This window comes from Acomys russatus, chromosome 4 (assembly GCF_903995435.1).
Source record: "Acomys russatus chromosome 4, mAcoRus1.1, whole genome shotgun sequence".
NCBI classification, from domain to species: domain Eukaryota; kingdom Metazoa; phylum Chordata; class Mammalia; order Rodentia; family Muridae; genus Acomys; species Acomys russatus.
The window spans coordinates 17,929,682-17,949,668 of NC_067140.1; the positions used below are offsets into that span (position 1 = coordinate 17,929,682).

The window sequence follows — 19,987 nt, forward strand, 5'->3', positions numbered from 1 at the left end:
GCAGATGTGCACACATCTGGAATCTTTGAAAGGGGTCTGTGCAGCCTTGTCCAAAGTGGTCCTAGGAGTCCTGGGAATCCTGGTCTTATATGGCTCTGGTACCATTAGGAGCAAAGGCCGTGAAACAGCATCTCATGGGGCTACTTCGCTCTTGGTGGGGCGCTTGAGGGGACTTGGCAAATTTGTCACACAGGCTGCGATTTAGTGTTCCTCGGCAAAGTCTGGCTAAGGACCAGGTAGTGTGGACATCTGCTGGTCAGGATGCACTGTGTGATTTCCGAGTATAGAATTTGCAGGAAGAAGGAATTCTTGAAAAGGCTGGGATGGAGCAGTCTCCTTGGTGGTCCCTCTAGGTTGGGCCATGTACACACAACTCTACTCTGAGTGCTACCAGGAGGTGGGGTAGGTGGGCTCAGAGATAGGCCTTCTGGTGGGAAAGTTTTCTCCAAACTTCATGTTTGGACCACAAAATGTCATGAGGTTTACAGGCCAGTTCCCTCTGCCTCATGGCTGTGGCCGTCACTTTCACTTACCGATGATGAATGACTCTTGTGGTTCCGGCCTTTGGTTGTTTGAGACTCAACCTGGTTCTGTGCTTTCTTCTGGCTTACGACCCCAGAGAGGCTGTGCTGGCATCCGCCCTCCTTCCTCCCTCAAGCCTTCTCAAGTCCCCACTTGTTGCCAACCCCATCCTGTAAAACTGCACCCCGTTGCACGTGGCAAGGCCCCTCTTCAGACGACTGTCACCTCAGGATGTCCAAGTGTGTGCTTCCTTTCTATTTAGGGAGTTTTGAAAAAGTGGATGGGAACCATTCTTGCCTCTTATGGTCTAGTTAAAAAAACAAACAAACAAACAAACAAACTGTAACCTCTATTATATTTTTCCAGATCTCACGTGAAATGGGGGCCCTGCAGGAGCTCAAAGTTCGGCAATGAAGCCCAAAGTCTGATTAGTGATGCTACAGCGAACCAATAGCAAATATGAGCCAGTGTCTGTCAGGGTCCTGATACCTGCGAGGTGGCGACTACTGTCCTCATTTTGTATTGGAGGAAACTGAGGATGGGACACATTTATTGAGTGGAGCTTGCATTGAGACATAGAGGACAGGTCTACTTTGAGTGGGTGTATAGTCTTGTCCCCATCTTTGGCTGCTGATACAGGCCTTCAGGTAAGCCATGGAAAGGCTTCAGAACTGAGGAAAAGAAAGACAGCTGCCCATGGTTACAACAAACACCATAAGGGGTAGAATGAGCTCGGGGTGTGTGGTGGTGGAGGTGAGAGGGGGTTCCCTACCCATTCAAACCATGTGGGTCATTCCCAAGAGCGTGTGTTAGTGGCATTCTGTATGTCCTACCTCACAGGGTCCCACACCAGCTACCGGAAGCTATGTGCTCACCAGGAAACTCCTGGAATCCAGAGCCTCTGGTTGTAGGAGCCTTTGGGGGCCTGAGAACTTTCAGGGTAGGTGTTTGCTGCCCAACGGACCCATGAAACTCCCTGTCAGGGCTTGGAACACCTGTTGGGAAGCCTGCTTGTTGTAGGCATTGGAAGGGATGGACGTGGGGTCTAGAATACTGCAAAGGCAGACCATAGTTGTGTAGAGTAAGTCTCTGAGGCACAGACCCCAGGATTTCAGAGCACAGCTCTCAAGGGTGGAGGGCGTTTGAATAACATCAAGATTTAAGAAATGATGATTCTTTGCACCTACTTTGAAAGGAGAAAGGCCACTCTGAGGGGGGAAGGCAGCTAGAAAGCCCTGGAACTTTCTGAAACATGTTTTTAGGTTGGATGATAAAGGGTGCCTCTTCTCTTCTCTGGCAATGTTTTGTTAGATGCTCAAACATAAAGTCTCCATCCCTCACATCCCACTGTTTCCAAACAAGTTCAGGTATGCAAGGACTTTTTAGAAGTTGGCCTAAGGCTGACTCATAAACCTCCTCCTGCCCATGACCCCAAAGAGAGGACCAGAGAACAGATACAGCAGAGCCTGGATGGAGAGGATAGGGCAAACCTGAGTTGACCTGTGGCTCTGTCACATGGGCAAGGCTTCCTGCCCATGCAACCCTGGGCAGCAGGCCCCTTCTAAGCTGATACTCTACAGTACACAAACAAAAACATTCCTTGTAGCCTGCCCCACTTCTAAGGCCGCTCCCACCCCCCACCCCCAGAGAAGCAGACACACCCGGGTTAAAGTTGCTCTCAACTGTTTATTGCTAAGCAGTCATCATACAAGCCATATAAAAATACTTTACATATAGCAAAAATAAACTACGTGAAACTGGATATTAAAATCGTTTTGCATAGGAATGCGATATATTCTGACTCCTCAAAACAGTTGGGATTTTCCCAATCCCCTGGCCTTCAGGCCCAGCTGGGGCAACCTCCCGGAACAGGAGGATGGTGAGACTCCCTGTGAGGGCTGAGAAGTGACCGGGGAATGGGATTCTCTGCTGTCTGGGATACTCCCATAATATGCTCTGGCCAATCAGAGTGCTGGGGCTGCTACCTTACATGGCAATAGCGTCCCGGGCACCCAGTCCATCTAAAAGCCTGAGAGAGCAGGGCAGGGAAGTTTCCTCCCATCTGCCCCAGGGCTGCATAGAGACAGCGTTGACCCTTTAATTCCAGTTCCCAGGACCCTGGTGTGATCTCACAAGGGCCTGCCCATCGCTAGAGTTAGCTGTAAACAAACTGGATTAAGACCATGATGGCGGCTGTACACCAAGGCACAGGTGAGTTGGTTGTAGGTGAAGGCGATATTGCCTCAAAGCAGCTGGCTCGACTACAGGAGAATCTCTCCTTCTGCAGCTGCCTGGATTGGGTCCATGAAGTTTGATGCCCAAGCTTGGGAGACGCCAGTGGTGAGGATGTGGCGGGTGTCTTGGGGCTTCCTTTCCAGCAAAGAGGTCAGGAATGCTTACCCTGGCTTGGCCACCCCAAGTCTTTTCTGGAGCGCCAAAGGAACACAGTTGTGAAGCAGCAGCTCCCCCCTCCCCCTATGCACACACCATGGTCTGTCAATGCTGAGCACTGTGGTGCACAGTTAAGCCAAATCAATCTCCCTTAGGTTCTGAATGACAATTAAGACACGTTGGCTTCCGACCTCCCTGTGTGACATGAGCCACCAGGGGCTGAGGATGGTGGTGATGGACAATGGGTGACCAGATTCCCTCATGTGAATAAGCTAGCCCAGGGCTTGGGAGGACGCAGCGGTTGGCTCTGTCAGTATCAGCCTGTCTGTAGGGTCTTGTCCATGAGAAGACAGAGTTCTATGGCTTTAAATCAAAACCACCCACTAAACCCTTCATGTGCAAGTCTCAGGAGCAACCCTGGCTTGAGGCTGGAGGAGTCAGCATCCTCCTCAAGCAAGAAAAAGACTCCTTGCCCCTGTCCCAAGGTCCTGACAGGACCTGATGTGAGTCTTTGGATTTGTTTTCTGGAATTGAAAAAAACATTCAAGAATATACCATTTCTCTTACAGAAAATGAAAATATAGATGTTTAAAAATAGACCCTTAAGAAGACATCTGACCATTTATACGGAACATTTATAAACATGTTCTAATTCCAACAGGGGTGAGATATTTTGAGGGCAGATAAAAAGCATCAAAATACAGGTAAGAAAATAAAATTTAATACCATACTGATCTGGGTGGACATATACTCTTCCCAGCAGCTGCGCCTTTGTACAATCAGGAAGCTGTGTGGACTGTGAAGAGCAAGTGCCACACTCAGCAACACTGATCTGTCAGAGTGCCACCCTAATGTCACCATGGATTTAACAAGGACACACTTCTGCTTCGACCCTTCTGACCCACGTGCGGCGCATCCATCTTCACTACTCGGGTATCTATTTTCTTACTCTCTTAGATCACACTGCATCTTCCGTTCCGGAAACGGCTTATAGCAGTCACTCCTGGCAAAGTTTCCCCCTGGAGTCGGTGGCTGACCAAACTTTCTTGATAGCTATCTGCTCCTTATATACTTTCTCTGGCTTGTTGGTCTGGAAACAAATGTTGCTTGCTTTCCTCGGCTATCTGGGAGATTTGTTTATGAGGTTTCTTAGACTATTCAGCTAAGATAGTGTAAGGGGAAGAGCATTGTATGCATGTGCGCATGGTGCATGCGCGCGCGCGCGCGCGCGCGCACACACACACACACACACACACACACACACACACACGAAGGTACGGGAATCTCAGCTGTCAGGAACCCCTTCGCTGATGACACACACACACACACACACACACAAAGGTAGGGGAGTCTCAGCTACCGGAAACCCCTTCGCTGACATGGTTAGAAGAGGAATGGAACCGAGCTAGCCCTTTTTTTTCCTCCCGCAGACAACGCAGCTGCACTCCTCATTACAATGACAGGAAGGCACTTGGGTAAAACACTGAGACATCTGAGGAAGGCCCGATTCCCTCATGTGTAAAAAGTGGCTCCCAGCCAGGGCAAGTGTGAACCGATCGCTCACCAAACCCTTGTCACTTTTCCCCAGAGAAGCAGGCATCGCTCCAATCAGAAGCTTCTGTCTGCAGAGGGCCGGCGGAAAGGCTTTCTTGTTTAGCAGGAAGTACTTAGAATCACAGAGGCTTCGTGCTCAACTTCTGGTGGATATTCTGGGGTTCAAAAGAGAATTCAGCTCAGGTCAATGCTCAGGGAGGGTGGAGGGAAGGCCCAGGGGTACTGCGAGGGAAAAGAAAGACTAGATATTGACCACAAAGTCACTTCCCATGTTCAAGCTGAGCCCTGGGCATGCGGTCTGTCTGGAGAGCCATTCGTAGCTGGCCCAGCTCCCCGAGAAGATTTACCACCAGGATGGACGACACCCACCATGGGTATCAGCCACTGCGGCCTGCTTCTCAGGTGCTCTGCCTAGCAGGTGGAGCCAAGAAAGTCACTCTTTCACATGTCTGCTCACCATCTGTGGTGAAGGCAAGCGGAGAAAATGATCTTGCTCACGTGACTGGGAGAGCTCCGTTGGAAGAAGCAGCAGCAGCAGGAAAAAAACCAAAAACCAAAAACCAAAAACAAAAACCAAAAAACTGCACTGGAGAGGAAGACTGTGGTGTGCCTGAAGCAGGAAGTGAGTATGGAGAATCCCACAGGACACACAACCTGGCCAGGCATGGCTTGATCACACTAAGGCATTATTTGCTGGGGCGGAATGACTGAGTCACATACGTGCAGCTCCTGTTGTGGCGCTGTGGAGTCTACAGAGGCTTTAGAGGAATTCAGGTAAAAAGCAGAACAGTAAGGGCCGGCTTTGAATTTAGGGCAGAGGGGGATTTCAGCCCTTTTGTTCTGTTTGTTGGCAGTCATGACAAACACCTGCAGGTTCCGTTGGGTTTGGTGGCTTTAGCTCCTTGACAGTCAGTCGAGGCAAGGACCCAGAAGGGTCTCCCATCTTGTGGGCAGAGGAGGTGGAGAAAGCCTTCAGAAGCATTGTTCTCAATGGGCAGCCTGGGCTGGGTCCCACAGGAGGTCTGATGCAGGCAGCAGGGTTAGGGAGTAGCTGACTCAGCCTGCAGCCTCCTCAGTTGGCTCTTTGAAGCAGAGAAAAGAAAACAAAAAACAAAAAAGCCCCAGCAGCTAGCAAACGTACACGTGCTATAACTTAAGGCTGAGAAGCTGGAACAGGTGGTCCTGTCAGGGCGAGGCAGTTTGGCTTTGGAAAGAGAAAACTGGAAATAAAGCTTTGCTGTGGCCCAGCTGGGGCATAGACGATGGTCCAGTTTCGGCTCCTACCTGGGACTCTTAAGCCCGGAAGCTGGACTCTTGGGCCACGCTCTATTGGTTTCTCTGTCTAAAGACCCTTCAGAGAGAGAGAGAGAGAGGGAGGGGGGGGGGGGAGAGGGAGGGAGGGAGGAAGGGAGGAGCCATGCTGTGGGCTGCGGATGTAGCACAGTCCTCCAGTTCTCCCTGCCAGCCCAGCCCCAGGTTTCAGGCTCAGCATCCTGTTGAGCTGAGGATAGGGCTTTGGTCAGCAGGCAGTTGCTTTTTCATCCAGTCACTGTGGACATCAGCTGAGATGCTCTTTAAGAGGCAGCATGCTCCCACACCAGCAGCTTGCGCTGCTGCCCACACGTGGTGTTCCAGTCAGAGATGTCAGGAGGCGACAGAAGGGGTCCAAAGTGGGAGGCATCTTGCAATAATGTCTGTTTCTAGGTCTGATTTCGGGAGGGGGGTCCGGAAAACTCCTTCCTGATGATTTCATTAACTAGAAGGGGCGGGTGGGGGGGGGGGAGAGAGAAAAAAAGAAAAAACAAAGACGTGTGAGCTGACGCCCAAATCAGGCATCCAGTTAGACGCTGCTTTCTGGACATTTCCTTGTGACAATCACTTAACCATTTTAACACAAATGCCTTACCTACATAGTGAATGTATCACTGGCCCACCTAACACCTCACAGCTGACTGCTTGTGTGGTAGCATGTTCAGCTCTTGCCCTTTTTGTCCTTTAGTTCGTGTACCTAAGCCACCATGTGTCTACCAAACAGCCTCTTTGATTACTGTGTTCTTAAAGTGCCTAGTATGTGATCCTATCACATCTGATGAAAAAACAAAACCCCTAAAGCCCCCAAACTCAGGGCCCTTTAAAAGACAGGGGTGTGGCGAGGAGGGTCCACAGTCATAGCTAACTGGCTGCCCACTTAAATAATTTTTTTAATCAGCACAGCCAGAGGTCCCCCACTACTCAAGGATTGTGCTTCAAGGCTCTGGCAGTGGAGGGATCCTCAGAGGGATCAGGAGCCAGTCAGTCTACTTCCCTGGTCAGGATGTGGTTCCAACAGGAACTGCGGGCATGGTGCCAGCCCCTGGCATGGAGACGCTATCCAGCCTGTGCCAACTGGGCAGCTGATCTGAGGTGTGAGTTCCTGGAATGGGAGGTGGGGAGAGCCTAGACAGAGGATCTGGCCACAGGCTTCCCTTTGCCTCGCCACCCCCCCACCCCCCAGAGATCAGCTGCTCTCATCACCAGCAGACAGGAGGCTGCAGAACCTGTCCCCAAAGCACATGTATGTCTTCGGTGGCGTTTTGTCAACTGATCCCAGTTTTCTTCCCACAGCCGCCTTTGTTTCTCATCTGAGCTGTTTTCTGAGGGTTAGAGATGGAAATGGCATGGAGGGCAGAGAAGCTGCTGCCAGAGAGAAGATCTTCTCTATTCTGGGCTCTGTGGGGTCTGAGGAGCTTTCTCCTGGAAGGCCCCTGCCTGCACGAGTCTGTGATCCCCACGTCAATAGGGATAGGTACAGTTTTAAAAATATATATATTTACTTATTTATTACTATGTGTATAGTGTTCTGCCTGCATGTACACCTGCATGCCAGAGGAGGGCATCAGATCCCATTATAGATGGTTGTGAGCCACCAAGTGGTTGCTGGGAATTGAACTCAGGACCTCTAGAAGAGGAGCCAGTGCTCTTAACCTCTGAGCCATCTCTCCAGCTAAGGGATAAGTACAGTTTTAAAGGACACTAATGCAGGTTTGTCTCTGAGCCAAACTGGCCTTGTGCCTCTACAGGTCTGTGACTCGGGCTCCTTTTGGGATCAGTCCTTTTTCTCTTTCACATTTAACTCCTGTGCTGAGGGTAGGGTAAAAGATGTGCCATGTCATGCAAGTCGAGGTCAGAGGTCGACCTACTAAAGTCTCTCTTCTCCTTCCACCACGTGGGTACCTTCACCTGCCGAGCCGCCTCACTGGCTGGTTTTGCTTTGTTTGTTTGTTTATTGAGATGGGGGTCTTGGCATATAGTCTAGGCACCCATGATGTAGACTGCGCTGGCCCTGAACTCATGGGCATCCTCCTGCCTCTGTCTCCCAAGTGCTGGGCTTATAGGCATGTGGCACTATGAGTGGAATTGTGAGAGCCCCTCTAAGGATGCGAACCATGGGGGTGGGTAACAGCCTGGTGCATGGTGTTCAGCGGCTGTTAGCGGTCACGGTCACGGTCACAGTCAGGAGCGCGATGCCCTACCCTCAGCACTTTGCACAAGGGCTGGGCTCAGCACAGCGTTCCTCAGGCACATGGTGGAGTCAGAGTCGGGGTCAGAATAGCACTTCCCATGTGACTTGATAGTGAGCCTGGCTTTACTGATAGAACCATATGTGCCTCCATTTTTCAGCCTATAAGCTGGGTCCAAAAATATTACTATTTCCTAGTGCTGTGAGCATGGATACGTCATCAAGTCAACGGCCACAGTGCTCAGGATAGAATGGGAGTGGGGTTGCAGAAAAGGTCACTAGACATGTCGGGTATGTTCAAGAATGGACTTTGCAGCCTTAGTGTAACACACACTTCTGGATGTCAAATGGCCTTGTTAGTTAGCCTCAGGGGCTGGACTCAATATGGGCAGCTGACTAGACTACATGGGCAGGTACTGTAGTGCTGTGTTCCAGGTACCAGCTCACTCCTTGGGGCCCAAAATGGTCATCTGAATGAAGGATGCCAACCCCAGCCCTGCCCATGCAGCACTGTCAGGGCCCAGTGAGCTGGCAGCCTCTGGGGATGGAATGGGAGCCAAATGCACAGGGCAGGGACTGGGCAGCTTCTGTGAAGTTATCCAAAGTCAGGATCCCAGTGGCCTTGATTGCTTTTGGAGTGAGATTTGCCAACCCCTCAGGGCAACTTCCCGCAACCCAGGTTTGTTAAAAAATAGTGGACTGGTGTTGCTTTGGGCACCATGGACTCTCTCACAAATGGTCTGCTCCCTCTGAGGAGCGCAAGGCTGGACAACCTCTCACCAGCCAGAGAGGTGGTGTTGCCTTCTTGAGGTGCAGCTTTTCCTACCAGCTGAGAACTACCGTCCAACCACTTCTAGAATGTTCAGCCAGTGACTCCCATTTCAGACCATTACACTGAGGGCCAGGGTGGGGGTGGGGGATGAGATTGATATCAAGTTGAACCCACTCACTCCCAGCCACCTCTCTGGTAGTGACTTTCCTTTCTATAAAATCCTACCTGGATCACTGGCTGCTGGCGAGAAAGTTCTAGAATGCATGCCAACCAGCTGTGGCAAATGCATTGTTCTGTGTTAGGCTAAAACCTTGGGCTCCACGTTCTGAGGGTTTCTGCTCAATCTCTCCATCCAGGTGTCCCTCTGTAGGCCACTAAGGTAAAGGACAGCCCACTACCCTTTGGATGGAATCCATAATGCCCTCTGTGACAGTCTGCCGTTTATCTTTCCCATTAGGAAGGGGAGCCATCTTAGCCCTGTCACCACCTTCTTCCTCTGTGTCTGCCCACCTCCCTTGCTCCCTTCTGCAGCATGACAGAATTCTCCTATATCTGGAACTCCTGCTGTGGGCCAAACCCCCCCCCCCCCACCTGCTTTCCAGACTCTCCTTTAGGATCCTGTGATCTGTCCCTGTGTGACCTCACTTCCCACCACGCTCTGAGCATGCTTAGCCCCAGCATCCATCCTTCCGACTCATGCCACCAGCAAACCTCTGGTCTTCCGTGTCACCCACTAGGCTGGCACCATCCCCGCCTCTTCTAAGGTTTATATCGCCTGCCCGTGCCATCCACAGCTCCAGACACAGGCTCCTCACAGCCGGGCGTGCTTGCTCTCCTGTACCCTCCCTTCCTGCCAACCCGCTTCTGCTGACTGTGCTTGCGTGCCTGCGTGTATCCTGTACCCTAGGACATAGGAAGTAGTCAGCAATGGCACGGGGACACAGATCTTCAAAAGGGCTAGACTCTTCAGGTCTCATGTCAGAACTGGGTACGGCCCCCAAGGGGGCCTCAGACATAAATCCCGAGTATCTCCCTTCTGACAGTGCCCTTCTCTTCCTACCTGGGCCACACAGAGCCCTATCCGTTGTCTATGTCTAACTTTCTATCTGTCCTGGTTCCAGCAACCTACCTACCTGTGCCTGCCCTTACCCCACCGCACCCCACCTCCCCACCAGAAGTCAGGGTGGGATCCACAAGGCTCACAGATTATGCTGTGTTTAGGGCCATAAGCACACCTGGTCTTTTGGGTGACTGCGGCTAGCCTAGAAATTTTATCTACAGGAGAATGAGCCATGCAGATTCTCTGAGGATGGTGGGCCTGCTTCATTCTCCGCCCTCCCCCTCACCCACCTCCTTACCCCCCCAACCCCCGCCACATGATTATGCTGTTGATAGAAGCCACAGAGACTGGTGGTCTCTTGCTGTTGCAGGCAAAGATTTGAATCCAGGCCCCCCCTCTCCCTCTATCAGCTCACTCAATCTGCAGCCACAGAATTGCTGTGTGAGGTTCAGTATTCACTCCTTTTTGTTCCTGGAGCCCCAGAATCCTCACTGTATTCTGTGCAGGAACAGGCCAGGTAGCTTCTGAATTGCAGTGGTCATGGTCTGGGGCAGGTGGTCTGCCCGAAAGCACCATATTCTAAGAATAGGACAGGGTGAGGGACAGTGCTGATAGCCCATTAGGGAAAGGACTGAGGACAAACGTGTCTCTAATGTCAGTGTGACTTTAAACCTGATCCCTAAGGCTGCCACCCAGAGTATCAAAATCACTGCATCTTTTAGTATCATTGACAGTCATTCATAAACAAAGAGGCACACTATGACTCTAAGAGCAATGAATCAATAAAAATGGCTACACACATTGAAAGGGCCATGCCAGGACCCAATAGACCCTTTTGGTAAAGGACTATTTACTATTTTCAGATTTGTGGGTCCTGGGGGCCTTTTCCACCTATTGAGACAGCTATAGGCAAATCAACATCAACGTGTCTAAATAAAATTTTATTGTCAAAACAGGATGGGGGCCAGATCAAGCCTCACCATCATAGTCTGCCAATGGCAAAGAGGTAAAATACTTTTCTTTGCTTACTTTGGGTTTCATTGATCTGAGGAAGCCAGAGCCTCAACTAATATTATTACTTAAAAATTAGTCTGGGTTGGTTTAGTGGTGAAGTTTTAGATCAGTGGTTCTCAACTTTCCTAATGCTGTGACCCTTTAATACAGTTCATGTTGTGGTGATCCCCCAACCATAACATTATTTTGTTGCTACTTTATAACTGTAATTCTGCTACTATTTCAAATGGTGATGTAAATATCTGATGTGCAGGATATCCGATATGTGACCCCTGTGGGGGTCATGACCCACAGGGTGAGAACTGCTAGAATGGACTTATCCAGAAGGATTTGTCAGAGCGTTCAGGCATCTCCTTGCTGGCCTCCTATCTTTAACAGAGAACCAGGCTCTCAAAGTTGAGCTTGCAGATGGAAGGTCACCCCTATGTAGAGGTGCAAGGCAAGGGACTCTCAGGGGTCCTTCCTACGGCCCACTCCCTTAGCTGCCGACTCTGGGATGGCACCTACAGCAAGGAGCAGGGAGGCCTCACTGCATCTCCCCAAAACCTCATCTGTTTTCTACCATCAGACCAAAGTGTAGCCAGGACAGGAAGCCAGAGGCTGTGTTTTAGGCCTGGAGAGCCCCTGCCCCCTCCCCCACATCTGGCTCCTCTGCTGTGCCCAGGTCAGGAGGACATCACATCTGGTGATGTAGAAGAAGTTCCTGGGGCAGTCTCCTCTAGACACAAGGGACAGCTCTGAGCCTGGAACACCGGGCCTTGCCTGTCACTCACAACCTAGAGATGCTATCTGAGGATCTCTTATGGAGCGCACTTTCTGCAGAAATGCCTTTGCATCTTTCCTTGGCCCCCTTCCTGGGTTCTGGACACCTAAAAGCACTAGAGAACTTTCCAGAACATAGCCAGGCTATCGGCACAGGCTCAGTGAAGAGGACAAAATCCCATGATAGGTCAAGGACCAGGTGAGTACTGGAGAAGAGGGAGGCTGATGGCTGGAGCATCTGCCAAGTTCCCAGACTTAAGAAACACCATCTACCCTTGACGGCCTAGTAAGTACTTCAGTTAATACACAATCTCTGTTTTTTATTAGCTCGGATGGCCTGGTAAGGACTTCACTGTCAATACACAATCTCTGTTTTTGTTGTTGTTGTTGTTGTTTGTTTTTATATCAGCCTGAGTCCTGGGCCAGGGTGGATGCTCGGCTGGGAATGGCGGGTACCATGAATGCTCCTGATCACAGCAAGGTTTGAATCCCTGCTGTTCGATGGATGGGACAAGCACTCGCCCTTACCCAAGGGTTCATTTCAGTGTTTAGATGCCTTTATCCCTAGTCTTCAGGGAAGTGGGGGTAGGAGCTGCTAGCTCATGTGTGGACATGGCTTTTACTCGCTGTTTTTTGGTTTGTAGGGGTTTTGTTTTTTTGGGGTTTTTTTTTGTTTTATTTTTTAAGACAGTTTCTCTGTGTAGCTTTGGCTGTCCTGGAACTCATTCTGTAAACCCGGCTGGCCTTGAAATCACAGAGATAACCTGCCTCTGCCTCCCAAGTGCTGGGATTAAAGGTGTGCGCCACCACCACCACCTGGCTTACTCACTGTATTTACTGGGATCTTAGTGTGACTCTGCCATGGACATCTGGACTTTGCCTGAGAGGTAAGAGGGTTGCCAGGGCAGGCTGGCCATAGCCCAGCACCCCAACAACAGTACCAACCTAACCACTGGCCCAGGAGCTCAGTGGTGCCAGCTACAAAGTTGGGCTGTCCACGTTACAAGGGTAGAGGAAAGTCAAGTTGACTTCCTCCTCAACCCATGGGGACTATATTGTCCAAGAGCCTCCCAAGCTTGCCCCAGCCAGTCTGATTCAGCCACCTGACCCACCTGACCCAGAGGCCAGAGGCGGTGAAGTCAGATGGAGAGGGGGAAGCCAAGCAAGGGCACTGTGTACTCCGGGAAGCCACACTCTCACTCCTGGTCACGGGTCAGGTCAGTGCACATGAGCAATGACTTAAAGGCCATCCCCTGGGGCCATGGTTAAGATGAAACACTTCCTGACTGGTTTCCTAGGGCTTCTACTTAATACCACACTTCCGAAGGAGAGCTGAGTGTGCACGGCATTGTCTTAGAACAACTGGCCCTGAAGGCCACTCCAGTAGGGTGCGGGGGTCCCCCAGGACAGCATGCAAACCCTCACGTCCACCCCCACCTCACAGACTGAGGCTGTCCAGCCCTCGTGAGCAGGAGTGGGATCCACAAGGACAGTTGGCCAATGAGAAGAGAGGGTCTTGGGGTTGGCGCATTCTCTCTGACTTAACCGTGAACTTGAGGCAAGCAAACACAGCCGGAGACCCCAGGGAGAAGGTAGAAGAATCCGTTACCTTTCACTTTGATTTCTCGGATCAAAGACCAGTCACTCGGTCTCATAATATGTTTTGTATCCAGCTAAGGTGTGTGTCTATCAGCTCTGAAAAAGATGTGCAAAACCATTTTTGAGAAGAAAAGGAAGTTACCTTTGAACTCTACCATGCTTAGACTTTGTTTCCAGCTATACCACCCCAGGACAGAACCTCACCCCTAGACTGGAGTTTCAGGCCAATGGCGTAGCATCTTAACTTTCAGGCCTGGATGAACCCAGCAACTGAGGTCAGTCCCCTGAGACAAGAAATGTTAATGCAAAGAGGAGGTGGCCTCTGAGGCAAATATACCAGCAAGATGAGGGGTTGTGCACGTCTGTAAGCAATATTGAAAGCCTTTTGCCGGTTGCCATGGCCCGTCACAGAGATAGAATAAAAATGGCACCCCCAGAGGCTAAAGAAAAGAAATCCCAGGAAAGACCCATCTACTGTGACGTCCTTCTCCCAGAGACAGCACCTCAGAGGTCAGTGTGCAGCCCTAAAAAGTTCCCCAAAGCTCCCCTCTTCAAAGCCTCTTGCCCTTCAGAGCAGTAAAGACATTGGGGGCAGGGCGGCACTGAGACCTATCATTGCCTTTTAAACCCCTCTATTGTCTCTTCTCTTCCACTTGGAGCAAACTTCCTGTCACTCAAGCTCTCAGAGCCCTTGTCTTTTCTGTCACCTCTGGAGAGCGCACACAGGCCTGAGCCCCCTTTGATGCAAAGAGCTGTGGGCCTCTGAGGGCTTTCGTTTTGGGAGGTGAGGGTACCTCCAAAATGAAATCTACTCTCAAGGAGAGTCAGGCCTCTCTGCGGCCTCATCCAAGCTGGGGAGTTTCTTTCCGGCATCTACAAGCCAGGCCTGAACTTCCAACTGAGGTGAGGTTAGTTCCTGGCTGACTTGGGACTAGAGGGCCTGTGTTGTCATTTGCTCTCATAGTCCAGTAAGTGATGTGGGGGCCCTGCCTGTCCCAGTCTCTCTTGAGACATAGATGGCTGCTAGCCAGTGTTCCAGGAGCATGGGGCCCCCAGGCAGCCCTGGCTGGCTGGCTTTTCCTGTCTGCACTATGACAGTTCCTCCAAAATCCAGAGCAGGTGCTATCAGGCCATTCCTTTGGTGTTAAAACATAACCTTCCTCACAATGGCCGCCTTACGGATTTTAGGCTCAGGCCAGCATCCATGAACTTCATAGTTCAGCTCAAACTTTACATGACTCAAAGCAGTTCCCGAACCTTCTAACTGCCTCCATGGACTCAAAAGCTGATACCTCGCCAAGATCCCCTATTCCCCCTCAATTCCCAAATGTACTGTTTCTGTTTCAATTTGCCTTTTTAAAAAAAAGATTTATTTATTATTTATATAGTACTCATAGCAGAAGAGGGCCCAGATTGCATTATAGATGGTTATGAACTACCATGTGGTTGCTGGGATTGAACTCAGGACCTTTGGAAGAACAGACAGTATTCTTAACCTCTGAGCCATCTCTCCAGCCCTCAATTTGCCTTTTTTATTTTTACCTTTTCTTTTCTTTTGAGACAGGGCCATATGTATCCTAGGCTGGCTTCCAGTCTGTAGCTAAGGACGGCGTTGGACTTCTGATATGCTAATGGTGAGATTACAGGCATGTACCTGCATGTCTGGTATATGTGGGGCCAAACCCAGAGCTTGTTAGGCAAACACACGACCAACTGAACTACACCGCCAGTCTTGTTCCCGCTGTGGGAAATACAGATGACCACCGTTAGCATCCGCCTATACCTTCCCACAGGTTATATTCCTCTCTGCACAAATGCTTCTAGGTTTGCCCTGGAATGGAGACCAGCGGCCATTGCCTTTGCTTCTAGATTAGGTCCCTGCCTATCAGCAGGGTGACCCCCCCCCCCCCCCACATACACTTATTGTTCCTAAAAAAAAAAAAACAAAAAAACCCACAGATCAGAAATGCCACATGCCTCAGGGTTTCAGTATGTCCCCGTTACACCAAGCTAAGCCGCCCTGAGAGGAAAGTACACATGGGTTCAAGGTCAGAGCACCGAGCCACTTAGTGCTACAGTCAGGAGGCCCTGCCTGCCCTGCCTCCATGGACTCAAAAGCTGGTACCAAAGAAGGGGAGCCTGTACCTCAAAAAAGGCAGCACCCCTCACTGAGGTTTGTGTGAGCCGGGAGAGGCTTCCTGTTAGTAATGAGGTTTCTCAGTTGCTCTTGGTGGAAGCAGAGGCGTGAAGCCAGAGGCAGGGCCTCTCTCGGGCTGATGCTTTCAGCTCGGCTGGGCTCTTTGCCTCCAACCACCCATCCCTCCGTGCTGCTGAGATGCAGGCTGCACCAACTGCCGCCTCTCCCCTGGCTTGAGGTTTGCTGGAACCCTGTTCTCAGGCCAAGTTATTGAGACCAAGAAAGGAGGGTTTGTCCCTACAAAGCCATGACATGGCCCAAGCCACACAAGCCCCCATTGACCTTTCTCTGGTACCTACATGCTGGCTCTGGTTTCTAAGGAGCCCCTTTGGGGGTTTGGACCCACTCTGCCTTCCAGAGGCAGAAAACCCTTTCACTCCCCATCCCTCTTCTGAGCTGAGGAGCCTGCCAGGCAGGAGCCAGCCCCAGGGAGTCCCATTCAGGGTTCCCCATATTTGAAAGACCTTCAGGATACCCTGAGTAAGGAAGGATGATTACTACCTTTGGAAGCTTCTGGAATGAAAGCATTGTGGCAGTCAAACTGTCATGTGATCTCTCATAGAGCCTCAGTTTCCCTAGTTGTACAACAACAATATGAACACCACTGTGGCACAATCTGTGCTTAGCAATGCTACCTATGAAGAGGAGAAGGGGGGGCCTTGAATCCCCTGATTGCTAAGTCTCCCTGAGGGTTCCAATGAGAAGAAGCTTCCATAGACCCCTATGAGAGTTCTGACTAGTTGCTGGCAACATGGAAATGAACTTCAAGAGCTCCATACTACGGAGGCACCCCTCTCAGATGCCTCAAAGCCACTGGTCAACTTGGGGTGCTTCCTACAAAGCCACAGCTGGAACCCTGAACAGGACACTACACTTTTTGCCCATAAGCACTGCGGAGTAGACAGTAAAGAACTCTTTGCTCAAGCCACACTGATTACCATGAACGCACAAGGAGTCGCCAGAGTCAAGGACCTGTCATTGGCCAGTGTCCTGACTCCTGGGACCACAGGCAACACAGGAGTAGAAGTCTTGGCATGTATTCAAAGTGCTGTGTGTGAGAGAGTTGTGGTGCCAAAGGGAAACAGACTGAGGGCTCTAAAGTCCCGGTAGGTCAGGTAGAGAGCCTGCTCCCTGGACAGTCAGATGTCTGCATGTCGACTTGAAGCCTGAGAAGGAACGCCAGGAAGTGCAGCCTCTCTGTCAAGAGTTGGGCTGAGTTTGCCCCTCAGTTCTATCCCTCTAGCTCAACTCTCCTAAGCAACACCTTCCTTGTCAATCAAATGACCACACAGCGGCTTCTGCAGCGAGCATAACAGAAGGCTGATGAAGGGAGCAGCGTGTCAGCTTCCTCTTCCTTCCGACAGCCCACAGTGGCCCACCCCAGACTCTTCAAAAAGACAGGCTGTGAAGCAAGCACTGCCGCCTCGACATCGGGGCTGATGCAAGATGCTGGGTGCTGGGGAGCTAGAGTTCAGGAAACAGCCATCCAAACCCGCAGAGCAGCCGCGACCACAAATGAGATGAAGACACAGCTAATTGTTTGGGAAGCCATGATTCTCAGTGGGGGCTGAAAGGCTTAGTCAAAGTCTGCGTTATAACTTCTGAGATTGCATGTGTGCGTGCGGTGGGATTGAGGCCAGGGGAGGGCAGCTTAGGCCTCCCACTGGAGTAACAGGTGTGTGTGGGGGGAACAGAGGCAGTAAGAAAGGCTTCCCCCACATCCCCTGTCCTCACATTACAGGTCCTTCAGTGCCCACACCCCTCCCCCAAAGTCCTGACTGGGCTTCAAGAGACTTTACTTTCATATGTGAAGTGACTGAGTAGTTTCTGACCCTCCCATAAATTCACTTTCTAGATACTTCTATGTCCTGCCACAAGTGCCACTCACAGTGGAGTCCCCTACGTGCATATACGGTAGTCTCAGTTATCGCACAGGGCTGCCTACACACATGTCCAGGGGTAATCCCACCCCCCACCCCCCTATACACAGACACCTGGGCTGTGGCCCCTGCCACCACATCTGCTCTGTATTCTGGACACTTAAACTCTTCTTTTATCACAGGCTGCTCCAGGCACCTGTGCCTCCCTCCTGCATTCCAGATTCATCACCTGCTGGAAAGAAGCTACACTGGCCCAGCTCTGGTTACTTATGCCTCAGAGGCTGCCTGGAGTGACAAGTGTGGTATGCGCATGTGTCTCTGCTTCAGACATGGCCTTCACCCCGGATTCATCCACTCAGCCCAACTCTCCTTCTGACTACTTGCTACAAACTTTCTCTGAGCCCCACAGTCTGGGGATGAAGATAAGAGGGTGCAGATGCGAGCTTCCCTAGCATGCACAAGACCCTAGGTTCTATGCCAAGCCTCATGAAAAACACAAGGTGAGGCTGACATGAGGAAACAATGCTTTCCAAAGACACCCCAGGAGCAGTCTGCATGTCTCACTCATAGACACAGCAAGAAGGCTTATCTGTAAAACCAAGCAAAACCCCATCACAGAGCCTGTCCACACTACCCTGACCTTGGGCCTTCAGCCCCCAAAACTGAGGAGGCTGATATCTGTGAGATCTCGTTATACAGTCGAACTACTGCTGTCTCAAGAGGCGTGCTTTGCCAAATGAATTCCTTCATGATGTCCTGAGCCACGCTCAGTGGCAGGCTTCAAGGTTAAGGGGCTACCCACCCAGGACTACAGGGGCATTACCCAAAGAGCAGATGCTGCTGTCACCTCTGCCTGGCCTGTATGCATCCTTGCCCATCTTTCTCTGCATCTGGCATCCTCACCGGCCTCCAGCTCTTTCTAGCTAGTGGCCTTACCTCACAGCTGTCCGTCCTACTCGGCCATGAGAGCCCCAGGATGGGCAGATGTCAACGGAAGGCACTAACTGCTCAGTAGAAGGCCATATGAAGAGGGGAGGGGCTGGCAACTCAGGACCAGCATTACAGGGAGACACTTCATAGCCAGTCTGCTGGGGCCCAAATCTGCCACGTCTTTTCATGGGACTGACAACACCCGTTCCTAACTTTAGGTTTTGGAGGGGCACTGGTAGTGGCTAAGACCCAGGCAGCATGTTGTTACAGCTGTGGAGGGAAAGAGAGTCCATTTTCATAGCCTCAAGCCTCAGTTTCCTCATCCATAATATGGGAGCCTGTGCAGAAGATGGCCGCTCTCAGCCTACATACATCTTACATCCACACAGGTCCTTTTCCTGCTTCTAAGGACCTTCCCCTTGAGAGTATCTGTATCTTTAGGATGAGAGGATCAGAAGTAAAGATCACACCCTGCCCCTGTGGGCCTTCCCTGCCCCCATGGGACACCAGCTGCCTCAGGCTGACCACATGTGGAATAGAATTCTGACTCAACCAGTGCTGCAGACCTCGGCCTCAGGAAGCTAACCCCAGCAGCCAGCACCCAGACAACTTACTTGCAAGGCCTCAGAGCTTCTGAGAAAAAAAAAAAATATGCCTTGTCCCAAACTGTCCCCAGCTCTCGGGATGAGTAAACACAGCAGTTCCGAGCCTCCATTTCAAGTAAGAGGCAGAGGTGCTAGCCAGGCAGTAGCAAGTTGCTGAGTGGGGGGTGGGGGGTGGGCGGAGCAGGTTGCACCAAGCCCCAAGGTGCTAAACAACTACTTCCCTTCAGAAGGAGACGTTCAGCCTGCAAGATCCATGCAACACAGGGCAGCATTGTGGGGCCTGGTCCTAGCATCCTTCTCTCTGACCTACCCAGACCCACCTGGCACCTCGGGTAGGCAATGTTTCAACAACCTAGAGGTCTGTCAAGAGGCCTGAGGAGGAGCAGGTCTGTGTGTCAGGGATGCACAGGAGACGAGGGACTGGCCAGTCAAGCTCACGTTCGGGATAGCTGGAGAACCACAGCATACAGGTCTTGTGCAGGCCTCGTACATGGATATATGTCATCTCACTTTGTCCCATCTGAGATATGTGAGCAGGAACCAGTGTGCCTATAGACACCTGGCTTTAGATGTGACAGAGCAAGACCCCGGGCACAAGGGTAATAGCAGCCCTTGGGAAGCAGGTGCTGGTAGTGTGCCTCCACCCACAAGGGCCTTGTTTCTGTGTGTGTGCAGGTGCATGTGGAGGTCAGAGGGGACCCTCTGGTGTTGATCCTCAAGGGCTATCTGTCTTGAGTGATTCCTGGTCATAAGGCAAAGGACAATGTCCTGAGCTTTGGGCCCACACCGTTCACCTGCTTGACAAGATCTTTTCCTTAATTGTGCTAGAGAGTTCGTGGCCCTAATACTCAGTGTAGTCCTGGGGCCCCGAGAACTGTTTTAATGGATGGACCCACAGGCAGAAGACAGAAGACAGCCAGCTGGTCCCAGAACCCACAAGAGGTCTAACACGTCGCCACAGCTCCCGTGATGCTTGTGATGATGATGTCACTGTCAGTTGACACAAGTATAAGATGGTTAGACAGAAACTGACCAAGGGGACAAGGTCCAAGGAAAGTGCTGCCCTTGTGTGAGGAAGCCACTGACAGGCCCTGTGGGCCACAGGCCCATGGGGGAAGATTGGACATCTCAGCAGATGGGACTATAAGTGATTAACTCAGAAAACTATGGCCTTGCATGCCAACCCCAAGCAGAACTGTTCA

At 51.1% G+C, this 19,987-nt stretch overlaps 1 protein-coding gene across 3 annotated transcripts in view; it reads right to left on the reverse strand.

Annotated features, from left to right (window-relative positions):
- Positions 1 to 5,925: 5,925 nt before the first annotated feature.
- The window catches only part of Nfatc2 (nuclear factor of activated T cells 2), a 130,202-nt gene continuing 116,140 nt past the window's right edge, over positions 5,926 to 19,987 (reverse strand). For 2 of the 3 annotated variants that reach the window (XM_051143861.1, XM_051143858.1), the window contains exon 10: positions 5,926 to 6,223. In XM_051143861.1, coding sequence (XP_050999818.1) covers positions 6,168 to 6,223 — 56 coding nt within the window. In that variant the 3' untranslated portion in view covers positions 5,926 to 6,167. Of the gene's footprint in view, positions 6,224 to 13,183; positions 13,270 to 19,987 lie in introns of all 3 variants that reach the window. The other variant, XM_051143860.1, reaches the window with a different exon arrangement.